Source organism: Diceros bicornis, chromosome 32 (assembly GCF_020826845.1).
Source record: "Diceros bicornis minor isolate mBicDic1 chromosome 32, mDicBic1.mat.cur, whole genome shotgun sequence".
Lineage (NCBI taxonomy): Eukaryota > Metazoa > Chordata > Mammalia > Perissodactyla > Rhinocerotidae > Diceros > Diceros bicornis.
The window spans coordinates 33,132,101-33,154,680 of NC_080771.1; the positions used below are offsets into that span (position 1 = coordinate 33,132,101).

At 56.0% G+C, this 22,580-nt stretch overlaps 1 protein-coding gene across 1 annotated transcript; it reads right to left on the reverse strand.

Annotated features, from left to right (window-relative positions):
- Positions 1–239: 239 nt before the first annotated feature.
- SLC38A8 (solute carrier family 38 member 8) lies at positions 240–21,614 on the reverse strand. Its single transcript, XM_058528368.1, has 10 exons — positions 21,426–21,614; positions 17,424–17,622; positions 13,943–14,084; positions 13,159–13,260; positions 10,436–10,493; positions 6,218–6,332; positions 4,690–4,837; positions 4,061–4,269; positions 2,703–2,754; positions 240–431 (listed from the first exon to the last, which is right to left on the reverse strand). The coding sequence occupies exons 1-10, from the start codon at positions 21,612–21,614 to the stop codon at positions 338–340; spliced, it is 1,308 nt and encodes a 435-aa protein (XP_058384351.1). The 3' UTR covers positions 240–337.
- Between the last annotated feature and the right edge of the window lie 966 nt (positions 21,615–22,580).

The window sequence follows — 22,580 nt, forward strand, 5'->3', positions numbered from 1 at the left end:
TAGAGATCCCCTAGCGCCTCCAGAGGGAGCACGGCCCTGTTGACACCTTGATCTCACACTTCTGGCCTCCAGAACTGGGAGAGCCCATTTCTGCTGTTTGAAGCCACCAATTTGTGGTCCTTTGTTGGGGCAGCCCCAGGACACCCCTGCACTCTCCTCACCACTGCGCCAGAAACCCTTTGAGCCAGCAGAAGCCCAAATGAGCAGCCTGAGAAAGCAGAAGGAATCAGTTTCTCCAGCATCTTTATGACAAAATGACATCAGTCCCACAGCTGGACAGGGGCAGCCGCACCACGGCGGCCGTGGAGGCCCCCTCCTGCTCAGGCGTGGCCGCCCCTCAGACGAGCTCCATGACGGCCGCCACCGTGCTCTGCCCGAAGATGAAGGTGCCCACGAGCACGGAGACCACTCCCCAGACCTCCAAGCAGCACCTGCCAAGACAATAAAGCCACGTCAACACGCGCTCCTCTGGAGTTTTGCGCAGACGAGCCAAGCACACGCAGAACGCTTATTATTTGAAGCCCCGTAGAGTCACCGATTTGGAAAAAATTCAGACTATTTTCCCTCACCTGTAGGGCTGGGTTTCTGAGACAATGGGAAATAATGTACCCAGGCAATTAAAAACACCCTCACTGCCTCTGTTATTTCATAACCTCATCCCTCCTCAATATTTTATCAACGCCAAAGAAATGGGGGAAGGGAGACGCCAGTTGCAAACTCCCTTCCTTTCCGCTTCTTTTCCTCTCAGGGCAGAGGAGGGAGGAGAAAGCCCTCAGTCACACACGATGGGAACAGCGGCTGGGGACGCGGGGCCGCCGAGGCCACGTCCGCGAGCTTCTAATGTAACCGGAGGAGACGAAACCAGAGTGATGATAATACGATTCCCACAAAATGGCAGGGCCGCCAGAGACCTTTCTGGCCCCGTTAACAAAGGCCGCAAGGCCTCCGTTGTCACGGAAAGACCGTCTAGTCACGCGGCGTCTCAGAGCCGCAACTCCGTGCCATTCATGTCCTCCCTGACGGCGGGAGAGCGAGGGGAACGTGACCGGGGGCTGCGGGGCTCCGCGGAGCGGCTTTGACAGATCAGAAGACCCTAGAGCAGCTCTAAAATTAAAAATATCTTGAAAGCCCATCAGTAAAAAATGCTGTGAGCCCGATCAAAAGACAAAACAAAGGCAGCGAGAGGCTTCATGAGAGCTACAGCGAATGCACCACGTGGGGGTCCGCCGACGGTCGGGCGCCAGCCCTGCGCCCCAGTCAGGTTTAGAGACATCCAGAAAAACTCTTCCCAACCAGGAAAGGAACCAGCGGAGCTTGCCGCCACTGAAGACCAAGCTCAGGCTTGATGCCTGAGCACCGGGGCACCGGTGTGCACGTGGGACCCAAGTCCGTGGCTGCTGTAACTTAAGGGGGTCTGCACCGGGCTAAATGGTGGTCCCCAAAATTCACGTCCACCCGGAACCTGGGAACGTGACCTTATTTGGAAATAGGGTCTTTGCAGATGTGATCAAGTTAAGGATCTGGAGATACGATCATCCTGGATTTGGGGTGGGCTCTAAATCCAATGACAGTCTTCCCCATGAAAGAGAAGGAGATTTGAGATACAAACACAGGGGAGAGGCCATGTGAAGATGGAGGCGGGGATTGGACGGATCCGGCCACAAGCCCAGGAACTCCTGGGGCCACCAGAAGGAGGAAATGGCAAGGAAGGGAATCCCCCCTAGAGCCTTCAGAGGGAGCACAGCCCACCGACTTCTTGATTTCCGACTTCTGGCCTCCAGAACTGAGAGAATAAATCTTTGTTGCTGTACCACGTAGTTTGTGCAATTTGTTACGGCAGCCCTAGAAAACTAATACAGTGTCTCTTTACCTCTCGGCCTCAGTTTTCACGTCTGTGAAATGGGAGTAAGAATCACACAGACTCTCTCAGGCTCCTGAGAACCAGCTGAGGTATGACGCATCGTCTGTGCACAGTTCTCTTTTTCAGCGGGGGTCAGACTGGCCCCTCAATGGCTAAGTACAGGGTGCCAGGCGCACCTGATTCACAGGCCGACCCGGAGGAGGAGGGCACTCTGCTGACTAAAGGGATGGTCCAAATTCTCTTGTCTGACCAGCAGTGTGGAGCAGGCAGGCAGGTGAGCAGGGCCCTCCAGGTCCAGTGGGCCCAGGTGGAGTCCTGGCTCTGCCCTTCCTGGCCGCGTGCCTGTGGGCGCGTTTGTGCCCCCTTGTCTGCAGGACAGATGCAGCCCGGCATCACAGGGAGACGCGCGTAAAGGGGCCAAGCATGGTCCTGGCGCCGAGGAGGTGTCCAGCCAGGACCTGCTACCATGTGGACAGAGGTACCCGGGGGAGCCACACGGCCTCCATAACTCAGGGTTCTGTGCGGCACAGGACCAGCCTGCACCCCATCCTCCCTGGGCTCTGAGCGCAGGCACTGAGAGAAGCGGAGGGTGCATGGCTGGGGCCTCCGGAGGCCAGGAAGACCCCAGATCCACACAGAGTTCCGACCACGGACCCTCGGAGCGGACAGGAAGGCTGTGCATGGACCGGCATCGCTGGCCTGGGTCCGAGTCCTGGCTCAGACACCTCCCCTGTGGCCCGTGGTCTTCGCATCACAGGACAGCAGCATCTCCACGGCCCCTGCGGCCGTCACCTTCTCCCCACCCTGAGCCCCTTCAAACGCCTCATTTGGAGACACTCACCTGACTCGTGGTCCCATGGGCTCGACGCCGGTGGCACAGATGAGGCACAGACCTGCGAAGGAGACACAGGGTCACCCCAGCTCTCCATTCTCGCACCCAAAGCAACCCCGAGCTCTCAAGAGCTCGGTCCACACCCAGCAGTCCCCGGGGACCAAGAGGCCAGCAAGGCCTTTGCCCACAGTGGCCCAGTGGCTCCCCACGTCCCGGGGAGGGGGCACAGCACGGTGGCTAAAGGCCCGCCTGGGTCCCCGCTCAGCATCCCCTAACGCCCTGACCTCTGGAGCCTCAGCCTTTCAGACGACAATGACAGCACACCTCCACGGCAGCGTCTCTGCGATGAGATGCTGCGAGCCAAGGCCAGACGGGGCCTGACGCCTGCGAGGCCTTCAACAGCTGGCCGCTGCCACTGTGATCTTTTCCTTTCTTTCTCTCTCTTTTTTCACTAGGTCTGCTGGGATTCAAAGCCAGATAGCTCTGCCAAAGTCTCCCACGGCATCGCCCTCATCCCAAACCTGTCCTGGCTGGTCCTGTCTGGCCCGGGAAACAGCTGGAGCTAAAAAGCAGCACCCAGGACCCCGCCTGAGTCCGACTTGCTGTGTGGTTAAGACTCCACATCAGCACGCCAAGTCCATCGGACCTGGACCAGGGCCAGGGGGAGGCGATCTGACCACGCCGCCCACGTCTGGAAGCGCTTCCCAGCGCCAGGGGCAGAGGGGACCTGGGGCTTCTGCCCTCAGCACCAGTCAGCCGCCAGCTCTCCTCCTCCTCCAGAGCGCCCCCAGCCTTGGCCCCCTGGGTTTCCCAGTCCAGGATCACCCTCCAGCCATTTCCACTGCGACTTCTCATCACTGCTCAGTAACACTGGGAAGGTTTCCTAAGAAACCATCCATCACAGAAACCGCGTTTGCCTCCAAGGTCGGAGGACAAGGTGGGAGGAAGATATTCATGGGGCGCCTTTGAACCATGTGAGTTTCATGTAACTGAAAATATGTTTACAAAATAAAACAAAGTCCTGCCACAAGTGGCCGCCGTGGGAGGGTGCACACAGCTGTGAGGGCGACTCAGCCCTGCTACCACCAGCTGTGCCACCCGGGAGGCCTCTGGGCCTCGGTCTTTTCGTCTGCAGCATGGGATGGCGACGGCACTCCCGTCACTGTGTCCAGGGCAGGCCACGGAGATGTTTCATGCAGGAGGGTGTGGGCCCCCGGGCCGCGCCTGGCTCAGTAAACAGGGCTGGGAGCCGTCCTACCCACGCGGGGCTCCCACCCTCCAGAGCTCTGACCTCCAACACAGGGACTCCCCACAGAGAGCAGCCGGGAAGCACGCGCAGGCGGGAGGCCCGGAAAGCGGCGCCTCACCTGGGAAGATGAAGATGAAGAAGGAACTGATGCCGCCAATGATGCCGATGATCTCGCTGAGGTCGGGCAGGAACAGGGCCATGGCGAGCGTCACGGTGACCCACAGCATGGTCAGCGGCGTCCGGACCCACGGCCCCGAGGGGTCGGCCAGGGCCCTGGGCCCACACGTCTGGCAGCAGCTCCTCGTCCAGAAATCCTGCAGCACCGACCTGGAGGCCAGGCCACCACAGGCTCCCAGGGGCTCCGGCCCAGCCCGCCCGCCGTCGGGCGCCCGGAGTCCCCTCCCGATTGCCCCGCACACCTGGCAGGGCTCCCGTTCCACACCTGGTGCTTATTCCCCAGGGACCCAACCCTCAGATGGGTCAGTCCACATCAGGCGGCCCACAGAGAGGGGCCACGCCGTGGGCAGTCAAGTGCGGGCTCAGGAGCCAGGCTCCAGTCCTGACACTTACTAGCTGGGCAACTCTGGGCAAACTATCTAAATTCTCTGCCTCTGTTTCCCCCTCTGTGAGACTGAGATGACGGCAGTCCCCAGAACATGCTAGCCAGCGCCGTGCCTGGCACATGCTAAATGGTGATAAATGTCGGCGGCCCGCGTCGAACCGTGTCCCCACCGAGCCAGGCCTCACCTCCCCAGGAAGAGCACGATGGGGTAGACAGTCACGATGGAGACGGCAAAGAGGACCCGGGCGACGATGATGACCACGTCATTGCCTGGGTAGGACATCAAGATATCGGCAGAAACTTCTGTCCCAAAGGTCAGGAAGCCATAAACGCCTGGGAGGTAGGAAGGGTGGAAGCCAGGAGAGCTGGAAAAACGCCGTGTCCCCCTCAACTCCGACACGCTGATAGCACTGGGCTTCTACCACCGCTAAGGTTTTCCCTAGGAGCTGACGGAAGGTTCTGGAAGAGTTCTCCGTTCTACCATTTCCCAAGGCTTTCCTGTCCTCAGTCTACATGACACTCTGTTCTGATTCAAAACTCTTCCTGGGCAAAACTGGTGCTTCTCCGTCTTTCAAAGGGCTCACAGCGTTGGTGCAGGGCCTGTTCACGGAGCGAGCACGGATGGGAAGCACGTGGCACTTTAGAACCACAATGATGCCTTCCGTGCCCCGTCCGTCTCGCTTGTAACAGCACCTGAAGAAAGCAGCTGGCAGGGCACCCATTTTCCGGATGGGGAAAACCAAGACCCAGGGTGTGAGCAGCTGCCCAGAATCACACAGCTAGTTATGGCAGAACCATGACCGGAGCATCAGTCCACTCCTATGTCCCAGCACAGCACCATCTCTCAGCATCCGGGTCCCCTGCACTGTCCTGAGATGCCCGTCTCGGGCCAAGAGCTGTGGCTCGTTTGGCCTCTCTCCAGGCCCTTTCTGAGAGGTCCCATCATCCTGCTGGCCCTGGACCTAGGCTGTCTGGAGGTGACTCTCAATCACTGGGTCACGGTCCTCTGACTCAGGGGCCACAGACTGACAGGGACCTCCTCTGCTGCAGAGAGGTCACCCACGGCAACCACGTGCGGCCAAGGCACCTGACACGTGGTGGCAGCCCAAGGATTTCCCGAGTCAGAGGCTCCAGTGGGTGGATGAAAGAAGGAGCCATCGGGCTGGAGGAACGTGGCTGGCCAGAAGTCAGCCTGAGCCCAAGACCTGGGCCGTGCCATGGGTGTGCTGTGTGACCTTGGGCAGGTCACTGCCCCTCTCTGAGCCACACTTGTCACCTTTGAAGAACCTTCTGCCTTTCACACAGATTTGTGAATGCTCAAATCCGTCGCATCCACCTAAGCATTTTGTCGACTGCTACCCAGATGTAATGCTACAATGACCTTCATTATTGCCATCCCATCAGACAGCGGGCAGGCAGGGGGTGGGGAGCTGTAAGAGCAGAGGCTTTGCAGACAGCCGGGCCAGGGTTTGGTTTCAGCTTTGTCATATCTAGCTGGAAGACCATGGATGAGCCGTGGAAGCCCTCTGAGCCTGTTTCCTCAACTGTGAAGTGGGGACTTGCCTATGGGGTGTTAGGGATTGGAAGAGCAAAGATACTCGACACACTCAGCATGGCACCCAGCACACAGTAAGCTTCCTGCAAATACAGGTCATGTTCCTGTTCCTCTTGCCGCTCCCCGCCTGGCTCCTGGGCACCCCAGGCGGGCCTCACCTGTCAGCGAGTAGACGAAGCAGCAGGCGAGCAAGGACAGCACGGAGACCAGGGCCCAGTGGGAGAGGCTCTGGTTGTGCATGCTGCAGTAGATGGAGACGGCAGCTTCATGACACTGGAAGACAGAGCGAGACTTGGTGGGACTCGGGCCAGCTGGGCGCTAGAATCACCTGGAGTGTTCTAAAAAGTATCAACATTCCAAAAGATGGGAAATAACCCAGAGGTCCACCAACAGTAGAAGGCATAAGTAAATTGCTGGATATTCATATGCGGAATATTACACAGCACTTAAAAAGGATGAACACAACTACACACTCAACACGGAAGAACCTCTTAGCTATAATGTTGAGTAAAAGAACCCAGACGTGAAAGAACATTTCCATGTACGTGAAGTTCAAGTCACAAGACAAACAAGCCAGGACAGGGATTCTCAACTGCAACACTAGTGACATTTGGGGGCTGTCCTGTGCATTGTAGGATGTTGAACAGCATCCCTGGCCTGGACCTACTAGATGCCAGAGCACCCTCCAGTTGTGACAACCAAAAATGTCTCCAGACATTGTCAAATGTCCCCTGGGGGGCAAAATCACCCCTAGTTGAGAACCACCATTTACGGTGACAGAAGGCAGAATAGTGGTTGGGGGTAGGTGCTATTAAGGGGAAACGGTCATGAGGGAGCCCTTTGGGGGGAGGCTGACAATGTTCTATACTTTGTTTGGGGTGAAGGTTATGTGGGATTACACAAACTTATGATTTATATACTTCATATATACTATGTTATAGTGTCTTAAAATTTTTTAAATATAAAATTCATATGGCCAATGCCAAGTGCACCTATGACGTGGATTTTATTTGTCTGGGGCAGGTCCTGGGCAGTGGTGTTTTATAAGCAGCCCCAGGAGACCCCAATGCGGAGCCAGGGTTGAGAGGCGCTGCTGTATCTCGATGCACTCTGTGGGTTCCGGAATCTTCCTGGGCTCCAGGGACAGGGTCCCACCATCTCGCCCACTTGCTCTCTTCTGATCAAAACCGAACATGTTGATCGTCTACTCCCGTCCACTCTCCAGGCTCCTCGAGAGCCATGCTCCCCTCACTCACTGAGCTCCGTCCGCCTCTGTCCCCCTTCACTGCCTCAGGGTCTTTGCTCATGCTGTTTCCTCTGCCTGGGATTCTCTCCTGGTCCAGCCAGCTCCCACTCATCCTTTGGAACGCCCTCCCCAGCTGGGCCAAGTTCCTCTCCATGTGTCCCCACCCCCCCATGTGAGCACGTTTGGGTTTGCTTGTTCAGCATCTGTCCGCTACGTGACAGCAAGGACCACATCTGCCTCAGAGCTCCTGTCAAGCACGGAGCCTGCCCACAGCTGAAGAACACTCCAGAGATTACTCATTCCCGGTCCCTTTAACCCACTCAGCAGCCACAAGGCCTCCCGCCACCCAACCCCGCTCTCCGGCACTCAAGTGCTACTCAGTCCCACTCGGGGCAAGTCTGGGACACCGTCAGGCTCCACCCTCACGGAGCACACACTAGGGAGGGCTTCGGGGGGCCGGCCTCAGTCCTCCTGAGCCCAGAGTGAGCTCACACGCACCTTCCGCCACAGACCAGCCTCAGGGCGCTGTGCATCTTGGCTTCCCGCCCCAGGACTTCTCTGACCTCGCGGAAGCCCACCGGCCTGCAGGTGGGCTCAGCCAGGCAGGGGGGCTTACTCCCCCCAGGGACCCTCAGCCGCAGGGCAGGGAACTCCGAGGATCAGTGCTCCCGCCTCCTTCCTGTCCTCCTGAGTCCAGACCTGGGGAGAGGACGCTTGGCAGAGGCAGGATGGCGCCCCGCCATCCTTCCTCTGTTTGTCCCAAGACTCCGAGTCGTGTTTCTCTTGGTTTTATGCAGGAAAGTAAAGCACGTCTCCCGAGGGCAGGACTGCTCCGCTGGGATGGCGCCTGGGACGGGGGCTGGCCGCACGCCGGCTCACGACTCGCTCAGCGATGGGACGCAGGGCAGAGGGGCAGGTGATGGCTAAGAAGCGGAAACAGCCCCGGCGTCCATAGCTGAGGAACGGACAGACAAACGTGGTCTCTCCGTACGGTGGACTGCGATTCGGCCGTAGCAAGGAGTGAAGTGCCGCCGCGCTACAACGTGGATGAACCCGCAAACACGCTGAGTGAACGAAGCCAGGCACAAAGGACCACACGCTGGGGGGCCCACGTGTATGAGGCGTCCAGAACAGGCACATCCAGAGAGACAGAAAGGGGACTCGCGGTTGCCAGGGGCCGGGGGAAGGATGAGCGGGGAATGGGGAGTGAATGCTAATGGCTATGAGCTTCCTGTTGGGGTGATGAAAATGCTCTAGAATTGACTGTGGGGATGGTTGCACAACCCTGTGAACGTACTAAAAACCATTGAATTACACACTTTAGGTGAGTGACTTGTACGCTGTATGAGTTATATGTTGATAAAGCTGTTTAAAAACAACAACAACAACAGAGAAGTAACGAGTGCGGCCAGGGTGGCTCCTCCCAGGCCCCTCTTACCAACTCTGTGCAGGCTAAAGGGGGGTGCCCTTTTGCTAAACGCGTGGGGGTGGGGTGGTGTTTGAACCAGGTCAAAGCTCCTGATGACAACAGGTGGCCTCCCCTTCCCCGCACACCCCTCCAGCCTTGCCCCCACTCCTCATCCTGCTTCCTGTCATCTTCATCTGCATCTGTTCTCTCTTCACGCCCAGATCCCTGACTCTCCAAGCCAGATCCTGACAGCCCGCCTCTGGTCTGAGCGACAACTAGTCCTCAGCCCCGCCCTCACCCTGCAATTCACATCTTTCCCCAACTCCCCACCGCCGCATCCCGTGTCCCTGGAAACGGCAGCCAGGCCTCGGTTGCTAGGAGAATTGGACGAGGGAGCCGAGGCAAAGGTGAACGGGCACCCCCTCGTAAGCATCTGGAAAGCAGCCCCCCGGCGCGAGCCTGCCACACCATCTGGCGTTTGGGCATGAAAGAGAGGGATGGTTAACTACACCCAGGCAAACAGTTGACGGCAAAATCATCACTTCAGATCTTTCAAAATATTGGATATGCAAGAAGAAATGTGAGAAATTCCTGTAAGCGGCTGGCTAAGCCCCAGAAGCGATACATTGACTCACTTATGAGGAAGAGAAATGGAAATGTTTCAGGATTCTTTTTCAAAAATGGTTCTCAAAGAGAATGTGAGATGAAGACCAGAAACGGGAGGGAGTTGATGGCTGAGGGAAGAAACAGCCGAGGGTAGGATGCTGAGCTATTGTCGTCAGTCCTGAGCCCCTTTCCCTGGCGAACTTGATCTTCACTTGGGGCGGTTTTGTTGGTGGTGTGGTGGGTAGGTGGTTGTTTTTAGGAGACAGGCAAATCTTTCCCAAAATAAACAAGGAAAGAACGGAGTCAGCTGCCACCTGCTCAGAGACTGGAAAACCCACAAGAGCAACCAGAAAGCAGGGAGCAGAGCCGTGCCCTCCAGCGCATCCCTCCTGCACCGTGGGGAGCGCCCTTCGCAGCTTGCAACCATGCCGGGACCCTCTCCCTCTGTGGCTCGCCTGCGCTGTCCTCTGTAGCTGGGACGCCCTCCCCTTCACCTGGCCACCCCCCGCACAGTCTCCAAGATTCCTTTCAGGTATCGGCGCCTGACAAAGGGGGTCTCTGCATTTGCCCCACCCAGGGCTACATCAGAAGCCCCTCTGCTGGATTCACACATAACCTGTCCTGCCTCCTGACATTCTATCAGAAATTCTGTATATTCTCTCCCGTACCCACCACCGTGCAGCCGCCTGCACTCCCTCCAGCCCTCCGAGCCTGCAAGCCTCCCACGCAGGATCTTTCCTCTCCAAGGCCCTGGGGGCAGAAGCCGCCTGCGTAAATGTGTCCTGCGTTAGCTGGTGGCTCTAGGTCTCCAGCCATGGTGACAGTCCCGAGAGGATCTTGCAGAGGAAGGGACAGAGCCCGGATCCTCACACTCTACCTCTGACCAACAGATGTGCTGCTGCTGTCAGTGGGGGCCGGGTTCCCAAGTTCAAGCACAATTCACACCTCCCTGAGCCCAGACGCCAACCCACATGCACAGTCTCCAGAAGACAGCCCGTCTCATCCTAGAACAAGTCTTCAAACCTATCTCCTGATGGGGAAGACACACCTCCCAAGGGAGAAGAGAGTGACCGCAGCCTGCAAATGCCGCACTCTCCAACACAGACGCTAAGTTACCTGAAATCCGAAGCAGATGGTGGGGAAGACACTAAATACAGAGGTCCAAGAGGAAGGACTGTAAATAGACAAGAACAGATGTTTATTACAAAAAGTTAAACTCAAAACAACCTTCAACTTGAAGATGAGTTTTAAACAATATCAGCAAGATGTAACTAAGCATGTCTGTAAGACATTTTAAGCTACCTACCAGGTGTGGGGGGATGGAAGAGGATGCAGGTTAACTGCTGCTCTTTCTAAATACATCTGTGCTGACATTGGTAACCTGGCATTCTCCAGGCAGGCAGAACTTGGGCAGCACATGGCTAAAAGGAACTCCTAACCTCCCTCTGAGGCTGCCTGTTCCTTAAGAGGTTAGAGGCTGGGAGCACAGGCAGCATCCATCAAACAAGTCCCCAATAGTGCAAGGATGGTTTGACCTCCATCCAAGCTGCCTAAGAGGACTGAGCTGTGCATGGGGCAGAATCTTCAGGTCAATCCTTCTCAGTGGTTCCTGCCTGGTGGCCCCAGCTTCCTTTGACAAGCAGCTCTAGGTGCCAGCTTCTGGCACCTTTGGGGACACATAGTGGAGTGGGGCATATACAGTACCTGCTGTAGAAGCAGGGTTTCCTGGTTGTTGCAGAATAGTGGCCCCCAAAGAGGTCCACGTCCTAATCCTGGGGAATTTGTGAATATGTGACCTTACATGACAAAAGGGACTCTGCAGATGTGATTAAAGGTAAGGACTTTGAGATGGGGAGAGTATCCTGGATTATCCAGGCCCAATCTATCGCATGAATCCTTGAAATCAGATAACCTTTCCTGGCTGTGATCAGAGGGAGCTGTGACTACGGAAGCAGGGTCAGAGAGATGGAACGTTCCTGGCTTTGCAAAGGGAGGAAGGGGCCACGAGCCAAGGACTGTGGGTGTCCTCTAGAAGCTGAAAAAGACAAGGAAACAGATTCTCACCCACAGCTTCCAAAAGGAACACAGCCCTACCAACACCTTGATTTTAGCCCAGTGGGATTCATGTCGGACTTCTGACATCCTGAACTGTAAGATAAGAAATCTGTGTTGTCTAAGACATCAAGTTGGCGGTGATTTGTTACAGCAGCCATAGGACACTAACACGGTGGTGTCTCCCGCTCTGTGTGGTGTTCTGGCCGACTCTTAACTCTGGGTGCTGTTCATGGCGCCTCCTGGCCGAGCGCCGCCTTCCCTGACTTTCCTCATCAGCACTGTCGGCTGACGGCCCGCTTCCCATTCACGGAAGAAAAGTGCCCACGTTCCCACTGCTCTATCTGCCTGTCTGCGTTCTCTGGGCTCACGGGCGCTGTCCCCTCCTGTTCCTATGAAGGAGGCCATCCGAGCTCCAGCCTCAGGCCACGTCTCCAGAGAGCAGGAGTCTCCCCTCCCACTGACTCAGGGCTGTAGACCGGCAGTGGATCTGGTCCTCTCCTCATTGGTTTTCCTTCTCTATGGGACTATCCCGTCAGCACGGCACGTGCTGCGGCCCCTGTCCCCCCTTAGCTCCCGCCCAGGCCTCTCCTCCCCTCTCGGAAGAACTCTTTCCCATTTCATCCCCTCTTCTCTCCCCGACCCCAATCCACCTGGGCCTTTGCCCTCCTCCTAGCCCGACCAGCAGCCTCCACGGCCAGATCCGATGCTCGGGCTCCGTCTCTCATGACCCAGGAGCAGCTCTTGGCAGTGATCACCCCAACTTTCTTGAAATTTTGTTCCCTGACTTCTGAGACCCACTTTCTATTACCCTCTATCCTGGGTTGAATCGTGTCCCTCAAAATTTACATCCACTGGGACCCTCAGGATGAAGTCTTATTTGGAAATAGGGTCCTTGCAGATGTAATCAGTTAAATGAAGATGAGGTTGCACTGGCGTGGGTTGGGTGCTGATCCAATGACTGGTGTCCTTACAGGAAGAGAAAACCGACACACAGGCAGAAGGCCACGTGGCAGTGGGGGCAGGGACTGGGGTGAGGCATCTACAAGCCAAGGAACGCCCAAGATTGCTAGAACCATCAGGAGCTGGAAGAGACGGGAAGGATCCTGCCCTAGAGGGAGCCTGGCCCTGCCCACACCTTCATCTTGGACTTCTGGCGTCCAGAACTAGGAGATTAGGGTATCAGGATGGCGACTGCTGGGCATTAAACCACGTTCAGGGCCCTTCTGGGCACAGGGCCCTGGTGACTGGCCAGATCACATGTCCGTGGAGCTGGCCCTGCCACCAGCAGATCCGGTTCCAGCCTCTGCTGTGCTCAAAACCCTGCAGTGGCTTCCCAGCAAAACCGTAGTCCTCACCGCAGCTCCATGTCCCCACAGGACACCCCCATCCCCACCCCCACTCTGGCCCCGCTTGGGCTGGTCCAGCCGCACCGGCCTCTGTGCATCCCTGTTCTCTCTCCCCAGGCACCTGCGTCTTGCTGGCCAGTTCTGCTGCCGGAGGACAGTCTGCAACAGCCTAGGAGTCCCAGGCTGCTGTGGGGTTGAGTGTTTTCACGTTCCTTGGCCTGTCCCTGGTCCTTACTAGCAATAGCTGTGTTCATCCTGAGGCTGGCAAGAAGCCTTCGCTGGGCTCTCCCGCATCAGACACAAAAGGATTTCACAGAGGGGAGGGAGGGCTCTGTGCCAACCATGGAGTGGAGGTGGGGAGGCGAAGTGTCCCTCCTCCAAGGATCCCCTGTGGCCACCCCCCCAGGAAGCCACACAAAGCCATCCCCTCAGACTCACCTCAGTGCGGGGCGGGGCTCACGAGCAAGGCCCTGGGGCCCGAGGTAGTACTGCACCACGATGACCAGGGCCAGGTAGCATGCGGCCAGGGTGCCTAGGATGCTAACACAGAGAGCGCGCAGCGTTAGGGGGCCTCCACGGGGAGTGACCACAAACACAGGGACACCGGCCCCACCAGGTAGGGCCTGGGAGCCACAGAGTGGGGTCTGAGCAGCAGCTCTGCCCACACTAGCGAGGTGTCAGCAAAGTTGTCACCGCTCTAAGCCTCCATTTCTTTATCTGTACTATGGGGACAGTGGGAAGACCATTTCAGGCAGGGCTGTTCCCAGGCCCAGAGGTCAGCTTTGCCGAGTTCCTGCCTCCTGCTTCTCTGTTCTGTTTCCCAGGTGAGAAGTCTACTGTTGTTCACAACACAACAGGGAAAGGCATGCTGCAAACTTGTATGAATACTTCGCCAGTACATGCAAAGCCTTAGACCACAAAATGAAAAGAAGTCTGTGTGTATCTGTGCCTCTCTCCGTGTGGTGTGCACACGTGTGTACCTAAAAAGTCTGCAATAATTAAATAACAAAGTGTCACAGCGGCAGGCATATCATCACAGCTAGTTCTCTTTTTTATCTGTATTTTCTATCATGCATACTGATTCCTTGTGTAATTTTTAATTTTTTTCCCTTGTCCAAATGGGAAGACCAGTGCCAGAGCTCCCCCATCCCAGGCGGATAGAAGCCCGGCCACAGACGTGGCCCAGGTGGGGGCCCTGCCAGGCAGCGTGTGCAGCCCGTACCTTGTGTATTTCTGGAACCCGATCTCCCGAGGGGCAGACAGCGGCAGGATGACCAGCACCGAGAGCAGGGTCAGGGTGAAACGCTGGTCCACGTACCACGGTTGCGGAGAGGGCGGGGCGCCGGACAGGAGGAAGTCACACACTGATGGGTAGGAGGGAAAGAGCGGCCGTGAGCCCCCCGTGGCCCTCACCCAGCGGTCAGAGCCCTGGCCACGCTCCCCGGCTCTCAGTACCTGGGGTGAGGGGGGCAGGGGTTCGCCATGGGCCTTAAGTCAGCCCCATGAGCCTAAAAGGATGGGATGACAAGCGTGATGGGGACACTGTTATGTGCCACCATGGAGGAAGGAGTCCCCCACACAGATTCATTCAACAGACGTCGCAGAGCTCCTTCCACCAGCAGAGCATGTCTCCGACGGCAGGAACCCAGTGACAAACAAGACGAAATGGTCTGACCCCAAGAGCCCAGGCCCTTAGGTTCTTATAAAGGATCCTTTTCGTTTCTGCTCAGGAGCTCACTGGGCATGCGGGGTCAGGATGGGGCCTGGAGTGGATTTTTGGTGCTGGAGAGAGCCGAGCTGCTCTGTATCCGGGCCCCATCCTCTGTCGCTGCTGCACGATACACTGCCCCCAGACAGCGGCCCAGAGGAACCACCTTGTTATTGCCATGCACCGCGGGTGAGGAATCAGGGCAGGCTGAGCTGGCCGCTTCTCTCCGCGGGGATTGGCTGGGGTCCCTTGGGGGTATTTGGCTGGCAGGAGGGCTGGTCTGGAGGGGACACCTGGGCTCAGCTAGGCCCTCCCTGTAGTCTTGGGGTCTCTCCATGTGGACCCTCTGGCAGGCCAGTCCATGGCAGCCAGGGGCTCCCGGAGACCAAGGTAGAAGCTGCCTATCCTGTTAAAGCCCAGGCCTAGAACCAGCATGGTGTCACATCTGCCATACTCTGCTGGGCCAAGCCCACCCTGATTCAAGGGGAGGGGACACAGACCCCACCAACGTCTCAGTGGAGGAACAGCAAAGAACCGGAGGCCATTTTTATTCTGCCACAGTAAGACAGAATTTGCAGTTGATATAAGAGGCAAGACAGATAGGGGAGGGGAGAGCAAAAGAGAGACAGCAAGATGGCTTGAGGCTGGAATCGCGTGGGGTAAGGTGGCCGCTACAGCCCCATGAGGGGGTGGTGCTGAGAGCTGGTTCCTGGTCCACGTGGGGGTACCCACACTGCAGTAACATAACCCCTGTTTGTTCTCACCAAATACTCAATAAAGCCAGCCATGCAAGAGATACATGCCTTATGAGAATAGTTTGTTTCTCCTGAAATGATGCAAGAGGAGAGTTCCACACTGAGGTCATTGTACACAGGCACCCATGCGGGAGGGCAAAGCAGGCATTCTGGGCCAGAGATGCCAAGAGAATGCATGCACCCAAAGGTACACAGAGATCTTGGTGAGTGCCAGACCCCACACGGTGTGGGGTGGGGTGCAAGCCCTTCTTATCAGGGCTACACACGCTCCTTCCTTAACTCGCTCTTTCTAGAACATTCCTTGATCCTCAGCACCAGTCACTTATAATCAAGTCATTTATACCCAACACATGCAATGATGCCCCCAAGCATCTATTTAGCCCTCTATTTAGCCCTCCTCCCAAGAAGCTTGGACTTGCCCATAGAAAGACACATCCCCAAATACCTAACCAGAGTCACACAAACAATGCTCTCTCTACCCCAGTCAGTCCACTCAGAGCCAGGTGGCCTTACCCTAACCAACGCTCTGATCACTCCAGGTGCTCTACTGCTGAGCCTGAAGGCAGCCTCAGAATCCTTCTCAACACAGCAACACCACCAGATGACCAGAGCTGAAACATGACATGACCTCTACTTACCACTGGCAGGCAGGGGGTTTTTGTGCCATTTGCCCACCGGGAGATTCAGATTTACCAACCTTGATGCTTTTGGGGATAAGAGTGCTTCCCAAGACATGGAAGCCTTTCATTTCATTATCCCAGCACCAGGGACTATGGTTCAAGAGACAGAGAGAACAAACAAAAGAAGAGCAAGATGGTAGACCAAGATCCAGCCATACCAGTGATTATATTCCAGTTAGAAGTCTAGACATTCCCAGTAAAAGTCTGCAATTGTGGGCCGGCTCAGTGGCATAGTGGTTAAGGGCGTGCGCTCCGCTTCAGCGACCTGGAGTTCACAGGTTCGGATCCTGGGCATGGACCAACGTACCACTTGTCAAGCCATGCTGTGGCAGCATCCCACATAAAGTAGAGGAAGATGGGCATGGATGTTAGCTCAGGGCTAATCTTCCTCGCCCCCACAAAAAAAATAAAAATAAAAAAATGTCTGCAACTGTCAAGATGATAAAAAAGCAAGACCCAACCAAATGCTGTCTACAAGAAACACATTTTAAAATCTCAAGCCACACTTAGCTTCAAAGTAAAAGAATGGAAGGAGGAGTACTGCACAAACACTAATCTTAAGGAAGCTGAGTGGCTGTATTCATAGCAGAGAAGGTCGATTTCATGACCACGTATTACCAGAGACAGAAAGGGACATTTCACAACAATAAAAGGGCAATTCACAGGTGTCTGCCTAATAACAGAGCTTCAAAAACTTATGAGGCAAAAGTGGACAGAATTAAAGGGAGAAATAGACAAGACTGCAATCACAGCTAGAGATTTTAACATCCCCTCACTCAGAAACTGATAGAATAACTAGACCAAAAAAATATCAGTAAGGCTGTGAAAGATCTGATCAAAGCTGTGGAACACCTTGACTTGATGGAGAGTTCTGGAACACTGTACCCAACATCTACAGAATACACATCCTTTACAAGCACTTGGAATGCTCACCAAGGCAGACCATGTGAGGGCAATAGACCAAGCCTCAGATGCCGAAAGACTGACATCGCACAGAGTACAAAATCTGACCACGATACAATTAAGGTAGAAACCAAAAAGGTATCTAGAAAACTCTCAAATAATTGGAAATTAAGCCACACAATTCTAAACATCCCATGAGTCAAAGAAGAAATCACAGTAAAAATTAGCAAATGTTTTGAATGGAATGAAATTGAAAGTAGAACATATCAAAACTGGTAGGATGCAGCTAAAGCAGTGCTTAGAGGGAAATTGTTAGTCGGGGGACTAGAAGCCATGAGTGCATGGAGCTGAGTCTCTGATGTCCCAAAATTCAAGGTGTTTTTTGAGGTTGGCTCCATTCCCCATCTGTAAAACAGGTTGACTCCACTAGACATCCCAGCCTCAGCCCCCTTCTCTCTCTCTGACTCTCGATGTGCTGGCAATTACCAATTCCAAGTCTCCCTTCCCCACGATGTTAGGAGCTCAGGGGTGGTCTCAGTCTCTGCTGTTCCCCCAGGGCCCAGCCCAGAGTCCATGTCCCGCTCATCCACCAGGAGCCCCAGGGGTCATAAGGGGCTCCGTACCCTGGGGCCACCTGACTCCCGCACAGGTACTTACGCTTCTCCAGCTGGTCCCCGATCACCCTGAGGAAGGCCACGGAGATCATGAGCAGGTTGACCAGGAAGCAGGCCTCGCACAGCTTCCCTATAGTGGGGCCACACAGCCCTCCAACCACGCCCTGGTAGGTGGTCTGGCCGCTGACAGAGGCAGCATAGCCCAGGATGACCAGCCCGCTGATCAGGAAGACCAAGGAGACCTGTGGAGCAGGACCATGGGGCCAAGGCACGCCTACAGCCCGCCACCCGAGCCAGCCACCCCAGGGACTCAGATACCACTCTCCACAGGGCCTCTCTCCTGCAGAGGCCACAGCTGCCTTCAGCCTGGGGGCCTCTACCTGACGTGCCACCAGCCCCTCCCCTGCCCTGAAACCAGAGCTGCAGAGGCCATCGTTGAGGCCTTGCTGGCTGTAGGGCTGTGAGTCTGGGATCATACCATTCTGCCCCAGTTGGACAATGAGGCATCAGAGACCCAGAGTTTAAGTTACTCTCCTAAAATTGCATGGTTCCTTTATACATGTAACACCTGTCTACATACATATATGGTGTTACGTGTATAAAGGTGTATCGTTGGAAGAGGTACAACACAGGTACATGTGCAAACCCTGTCAAGATACAGAACACGTGACCACACCCCTGAAGTCCCCCCGTCCTTTCCCAGTCACTTTCTGCCCCATCTTGTCCCCAGAAGAAACCACTGACCTAACATTTTTCCACTGTTATGTATTTTCTTATCTGGCTTCTTCCACTCTATAATGTTTGTGAGATGCAGCCACACCGGGTGCAGCAGGAGGTTACTCCCATCTTTGCTGAGTGCTCTTCTACCATGTGGCTAGAACCACAATTGCATTATCCACTCCCCTGTTGACAGACATCTGGGCTGTCCTTAGTTTTTGGCTACTGTGGATAAAGTGCTGAGCATTCTAGAACAAGTCGTTTCGAGGATGTACGTTTCCTTCTCCTGGACACACACCCAGGAGTGGAATTGCTGGGGCATAGGGTAGATGTGTGTTTAACTCTATAAGAAATTGCCACACTGCTCTCCACAGTGTCTGTGCCGCTGGCCACTCCCCCGTCCGTGCACGTGAGCCCCACCTGCTCCACATAGTTAAATGCTTCTGAGCCTCTCCAGGACCGATGGCTACCTGCCCCCAAGCTGGACTTGGTCTCCAGGCTGAACTCCCCTCCCGCATTGCTGTGGAGGAGAACAATGCATGAGCTGGGAGATGCTCAGCCAAGAAGCCTGGGGAAGCTGGGAGGGCTTCTTCAGACACTGCTCACACCACTGCACGAGCAGATTTGTTCTGTATTAGTCCAGCAGCCAGAACCAGAGCTGCTGAGTAGAAGCACCTAACTGAATCGTGTAAGAGGAACTTGAAACCTCAGTCAGAAGGAACACCCATGTTCCCTCCCGCCAGCCGACATTTGCCCACCCCGTCTCTCTGCCTGGAACACGCTCCCCTCCTCCACCATTCCCCTTTGCCTGGGGCACTCCTGCTCCTCTCCCCCCCCTCTTCAAGGTCACTCCTCCAGGAAGCCTCCCCTCCCCTCACCCCCAAGGTGGGTACATGCTCCGTCTCAGGCTGATAGAACCACGGCTTCTTGGGCACACTTGTGCCTGTAGTGGGGTGAATGGTGGTCCCCCAGAAGACATGTCCACATCTTGACCTCCAGAACCTGTGAAAGTGACTTCCTGGGAACAGTCTTTGCAGATGTAAATAGTGAAGATGTAATTAAATGAGAAAGGGTCTTTGCAGGTGTAATTAAGGACCTTGAGATGAGGTCATCCTGGATTATCCAAGTGAGCCTTAAATCCAATGACAAGTGGCCTTAAAAGAGATAGAAGAGAAGGCTGTGTGACCATGGGGCAGAGACTGAGGGAAGTGGCCACAAACCAAGGGACGCCTGGAGCCCCCAGGAGCTGGAAGAGGCAGAAAGGACCCTCCCTTAGAGACCCCTGAGGGATCGTGGCCTGCGACCCCTGGATTTCAGATTTCTGGCATCCAGAACTGTGAGAGGATAAATTTCTGTTGTTTTAAGCCCCCCAGTGTGTGGTCCTTTGGTCCGGCGGCCCGAGGACACATACTTACAACTGTACACACATATGGGGGTCTCCAACGACTCTCTCACCCACCAGGCTCTAAGCTCCATAAAGACCGGGATCGTGTCTCTTTCGCTTATCATTTAGCCCCCAGACAAGTGCTTGGCACATAGCAGGCACTCAGGAGATACTAGTGGACCAAAGGAAGGGTGGGGGGTGGGGTCAGAGGGAGCCTCTGCCAGCGAGCCGTGCGCACGGGGAGCCCTGAGCCTCTGAGGGTCACTGGAGACCTACAACCTCACGCCACTGCCCCCCAGGGGTGGAAACGGTGGTGGGGATATTTCAACGCTTCCCCTGCCCTTACAAGTTGGGGCCTTGTAAAGGGGACGGGGCAGAAGTCGTGCTGGCTAAGAGGAGGGGAGAGGCTGGGGGGTGGTTGCCGATTACCAGCCTGATTCCTGCCCTTGTTGGGGTTGCCATTTATTCATGTACAGGTCCCCTCAAGGCAGGGATCTTGGGACCATCCTGCACAAAGTGCAAGCCACAGCAGCAGCACCCGCCTCACCCGGGTGCTCGTCAGAGATGCACCGTCTCAGGCCCACTCAGACCTGCTGAATCAGCTTCTGCATTTCTGCAAGGCGCCCGGGAGACTCTGCACAGAGTGTGAGAACTGGGGATACACCTCCGCCTGCCACCCTGGGCCTGACCATATCTGGGCCTGACCACAACCCCACCGCCACCCCAGCCCCACTCCTTTATCATTAACCCTTTGTGGCTGGAGATGGAGCTTCTTCCTCAGTGTCTGGAAGGGTAGCCTTTCTGTTGCACGTGTCCAAAAACAGCTAGGTTGCCCCTCACGTGCACCTGGACAAGCTCTTCCGTTTCCGCTGGGGCTCAGCTCAACGTCACCTCTTCAGAGAGGCCTTTTCTGACCACCCTGTGTCATGTCCCCCATGTCATGTGACTTCTCTGTCACATGATCCTCCTCGTACTACCACCGTAGGAAACCGTCTTCTTTGACTCCTTCTATCATGTCTGAGACTCCTTTCATATCACGTCTTTGACTGATATCAGTCATATCAGGACTTTGACTCCTATCATATCATGTCTATCATGACTGCCCATTAGAACAGGCTTCCTGAGGGCAGAGGCCACACTGTCTCAGCCACCCAACACCAGAGCTAGCGCTCGGCCAACACTGTGGGTGGCATGGGTTACACCAGACACTACACAGGACAGGATTTGGTAGTTTCCAGAAGGACAGGAAAGGCCCGGTGGCCCACAAATGCTTAGAATGTGGCCATTAGCAGCTGGCTGCCACAAAAAAGCATTTGAGATAGTGCCTGTCAAAGAGCTTACCCCAAATCATAGCTGTTCCCATCAGCTGAGGAGAGAGGATCTTTGCAAGTGAAACGAAGCCGCTAACCAGCAGCTCTTCCCCGTTGGATGAGCTCGGCCCCAGGACTTGCTGGGAAGGGAATTCAGGCTCGACACGCAGCCAACAGAAGCGGCTGAACACCCGACACTGAGGAGGGCCTGGCCCAGCTTGGTGTGGGGGCGTCACAGCCAGTCCTGGTCCTGATCTGATCTGCACACGGTATTTCAGCTTTAGTTATTGAGCTGAAACCAGCAGGCAAGAGGACTCCATTGGCCAGGCGGTTGCTCAGAGATGGCGCCTTCCCAGCTGAAAAGCCGGGTTCATTGGACCCGAGTGACCTGCAAAGGGCAGGGTTCTGCCGTGCCTCGGCCTCCCCACCGCCTGGCCGCGGGCAGACCTCAGCAGCATAGAGCACGTCCCCTGCCCAGGTCTATGGTGGCATTATCCTCTCCCCTCCTGAGCTGAGCCGGACGGCAAGTCAGATCCCACACGTGTAGTTTCTAAGACAGCAGCTGCAGAAGCATTGCTGAGGGTCCCACTGGGTCCTGCCCCAGGAGACCCCCAAAATGCTTCCCGGGGCTTACCAGCTCCATCAGGAAAGCGGGGGCCACCCCACCTGCCTTGTGGAAGGCCCAGGGGAAGTTGAGCAGGCCAGCCCCCAGTGCGGATTTCAGGAGGATGAAGACGGCGCCCAGCGAGGACAGAGCGGGGCTGGCGGCCGCGGGGACGGGCTTTTCCCAGGGGCCTCTGCTTCCTGGGCTCCGTCCCTCCATGGCTGGAAGCAGCAGTGGGGTGGAGAGAAGGAGCAGACTTCGCACTTTCTTCCCAGTTCACAGTGTCATTCTCGAGCTGTGCTGGGTCTCTCTCCCCAGTGTAGTCAGAGCCTGGGCATCTGTCTCAACGTCCCCAAGCCACCGCCTACCTCTTCCTGCACCTCTGCTCCCGTTGACCCCATAACTTCTGCTCCTCACCCACTTCCCCTCAAGAAATGTTGCCCCTGCCCCTTTAGCTTTCTACCCCTTTTTATCTTCACTTTCTGCCCTCCCACTCAACCCCAAGGCGACCTGACCTTTTCTCCTCCTCCCTTCTCCTCCAAACTTCCAACTCCTTCCTGCCCATCACCGCCCTCGCGCACCCCATCTGCCTCTAGCCAGGCTTCTGCGCTGACAGCACCCGGGCCCTCGTCCTTACCGCCCAATCCAGACTTCAAGGCGAGAGACAGTCCTCGGCCATCAGGGACGAGGGGCTCGCTCCAGGTGGTTCAGCTGCATTTTTTGGAGGGGTGGAAGAAGGAAGACTCGAGGTCTGCCAGGCGGGTAAAGGAGTCATGAATTAAGGGAGCCCTAGAGAGTGTCTGTTGGGGTCAGGTCCCAAAAACTAGGGGGCCAGGGACAAGAGGTCAAGGCCATCTGTCCCAAGAACTTGCAGCTTCTGAGACTTCTGGCCTGAGAAAGGCAGTCTTAAGACTCCGGGGGCGGGGCTTTCCTGGCTGCCAGAGGGTTCACAGGCGCTCAGCCGGGAGGCAGGCCTGCTCCTGATCTCACCGCGGAGACGGGGGTCAGTGTATCCAGTGCCTCCTCCCTCGGATGTCTCTCTGAGGCCCCCAGTCTGAGGGAGGGGATGGGGAAAGAGCTTGGAGCTCAGAGTCCGTCACTTGCTAGCTGTGTGTGATCTCGCCGAGCCTCGCTTCCCCATCTGCAACAGGGGGTCTGTATGCCCACCTTGCAGGGAGCTACAGG

Coding starts and splice junctions, on each gene's coding strand:
- SLC38A8 (XM_058528368.1), bottom strand. CDS start 21,614: ATGGAGGGACGGAGCCCAGGAAGCAGAGGCCCCTGGGAAAAGCCCGTC. Junction 4,838..6,217: donor CTTCGTCTACTCGCTGACAG/GTGAGGCCCGCC, acceptor CCTACCTCCCAG/GCGTTTATGGCTTCCTGACC. Junction 432..2,702: donor CCCATGGGACCACGAGTCAG/GTGAGTGTCTCC, acceptor TTGTCTTGGCAG/GTGCTGCTTGGAGGTCTGGG.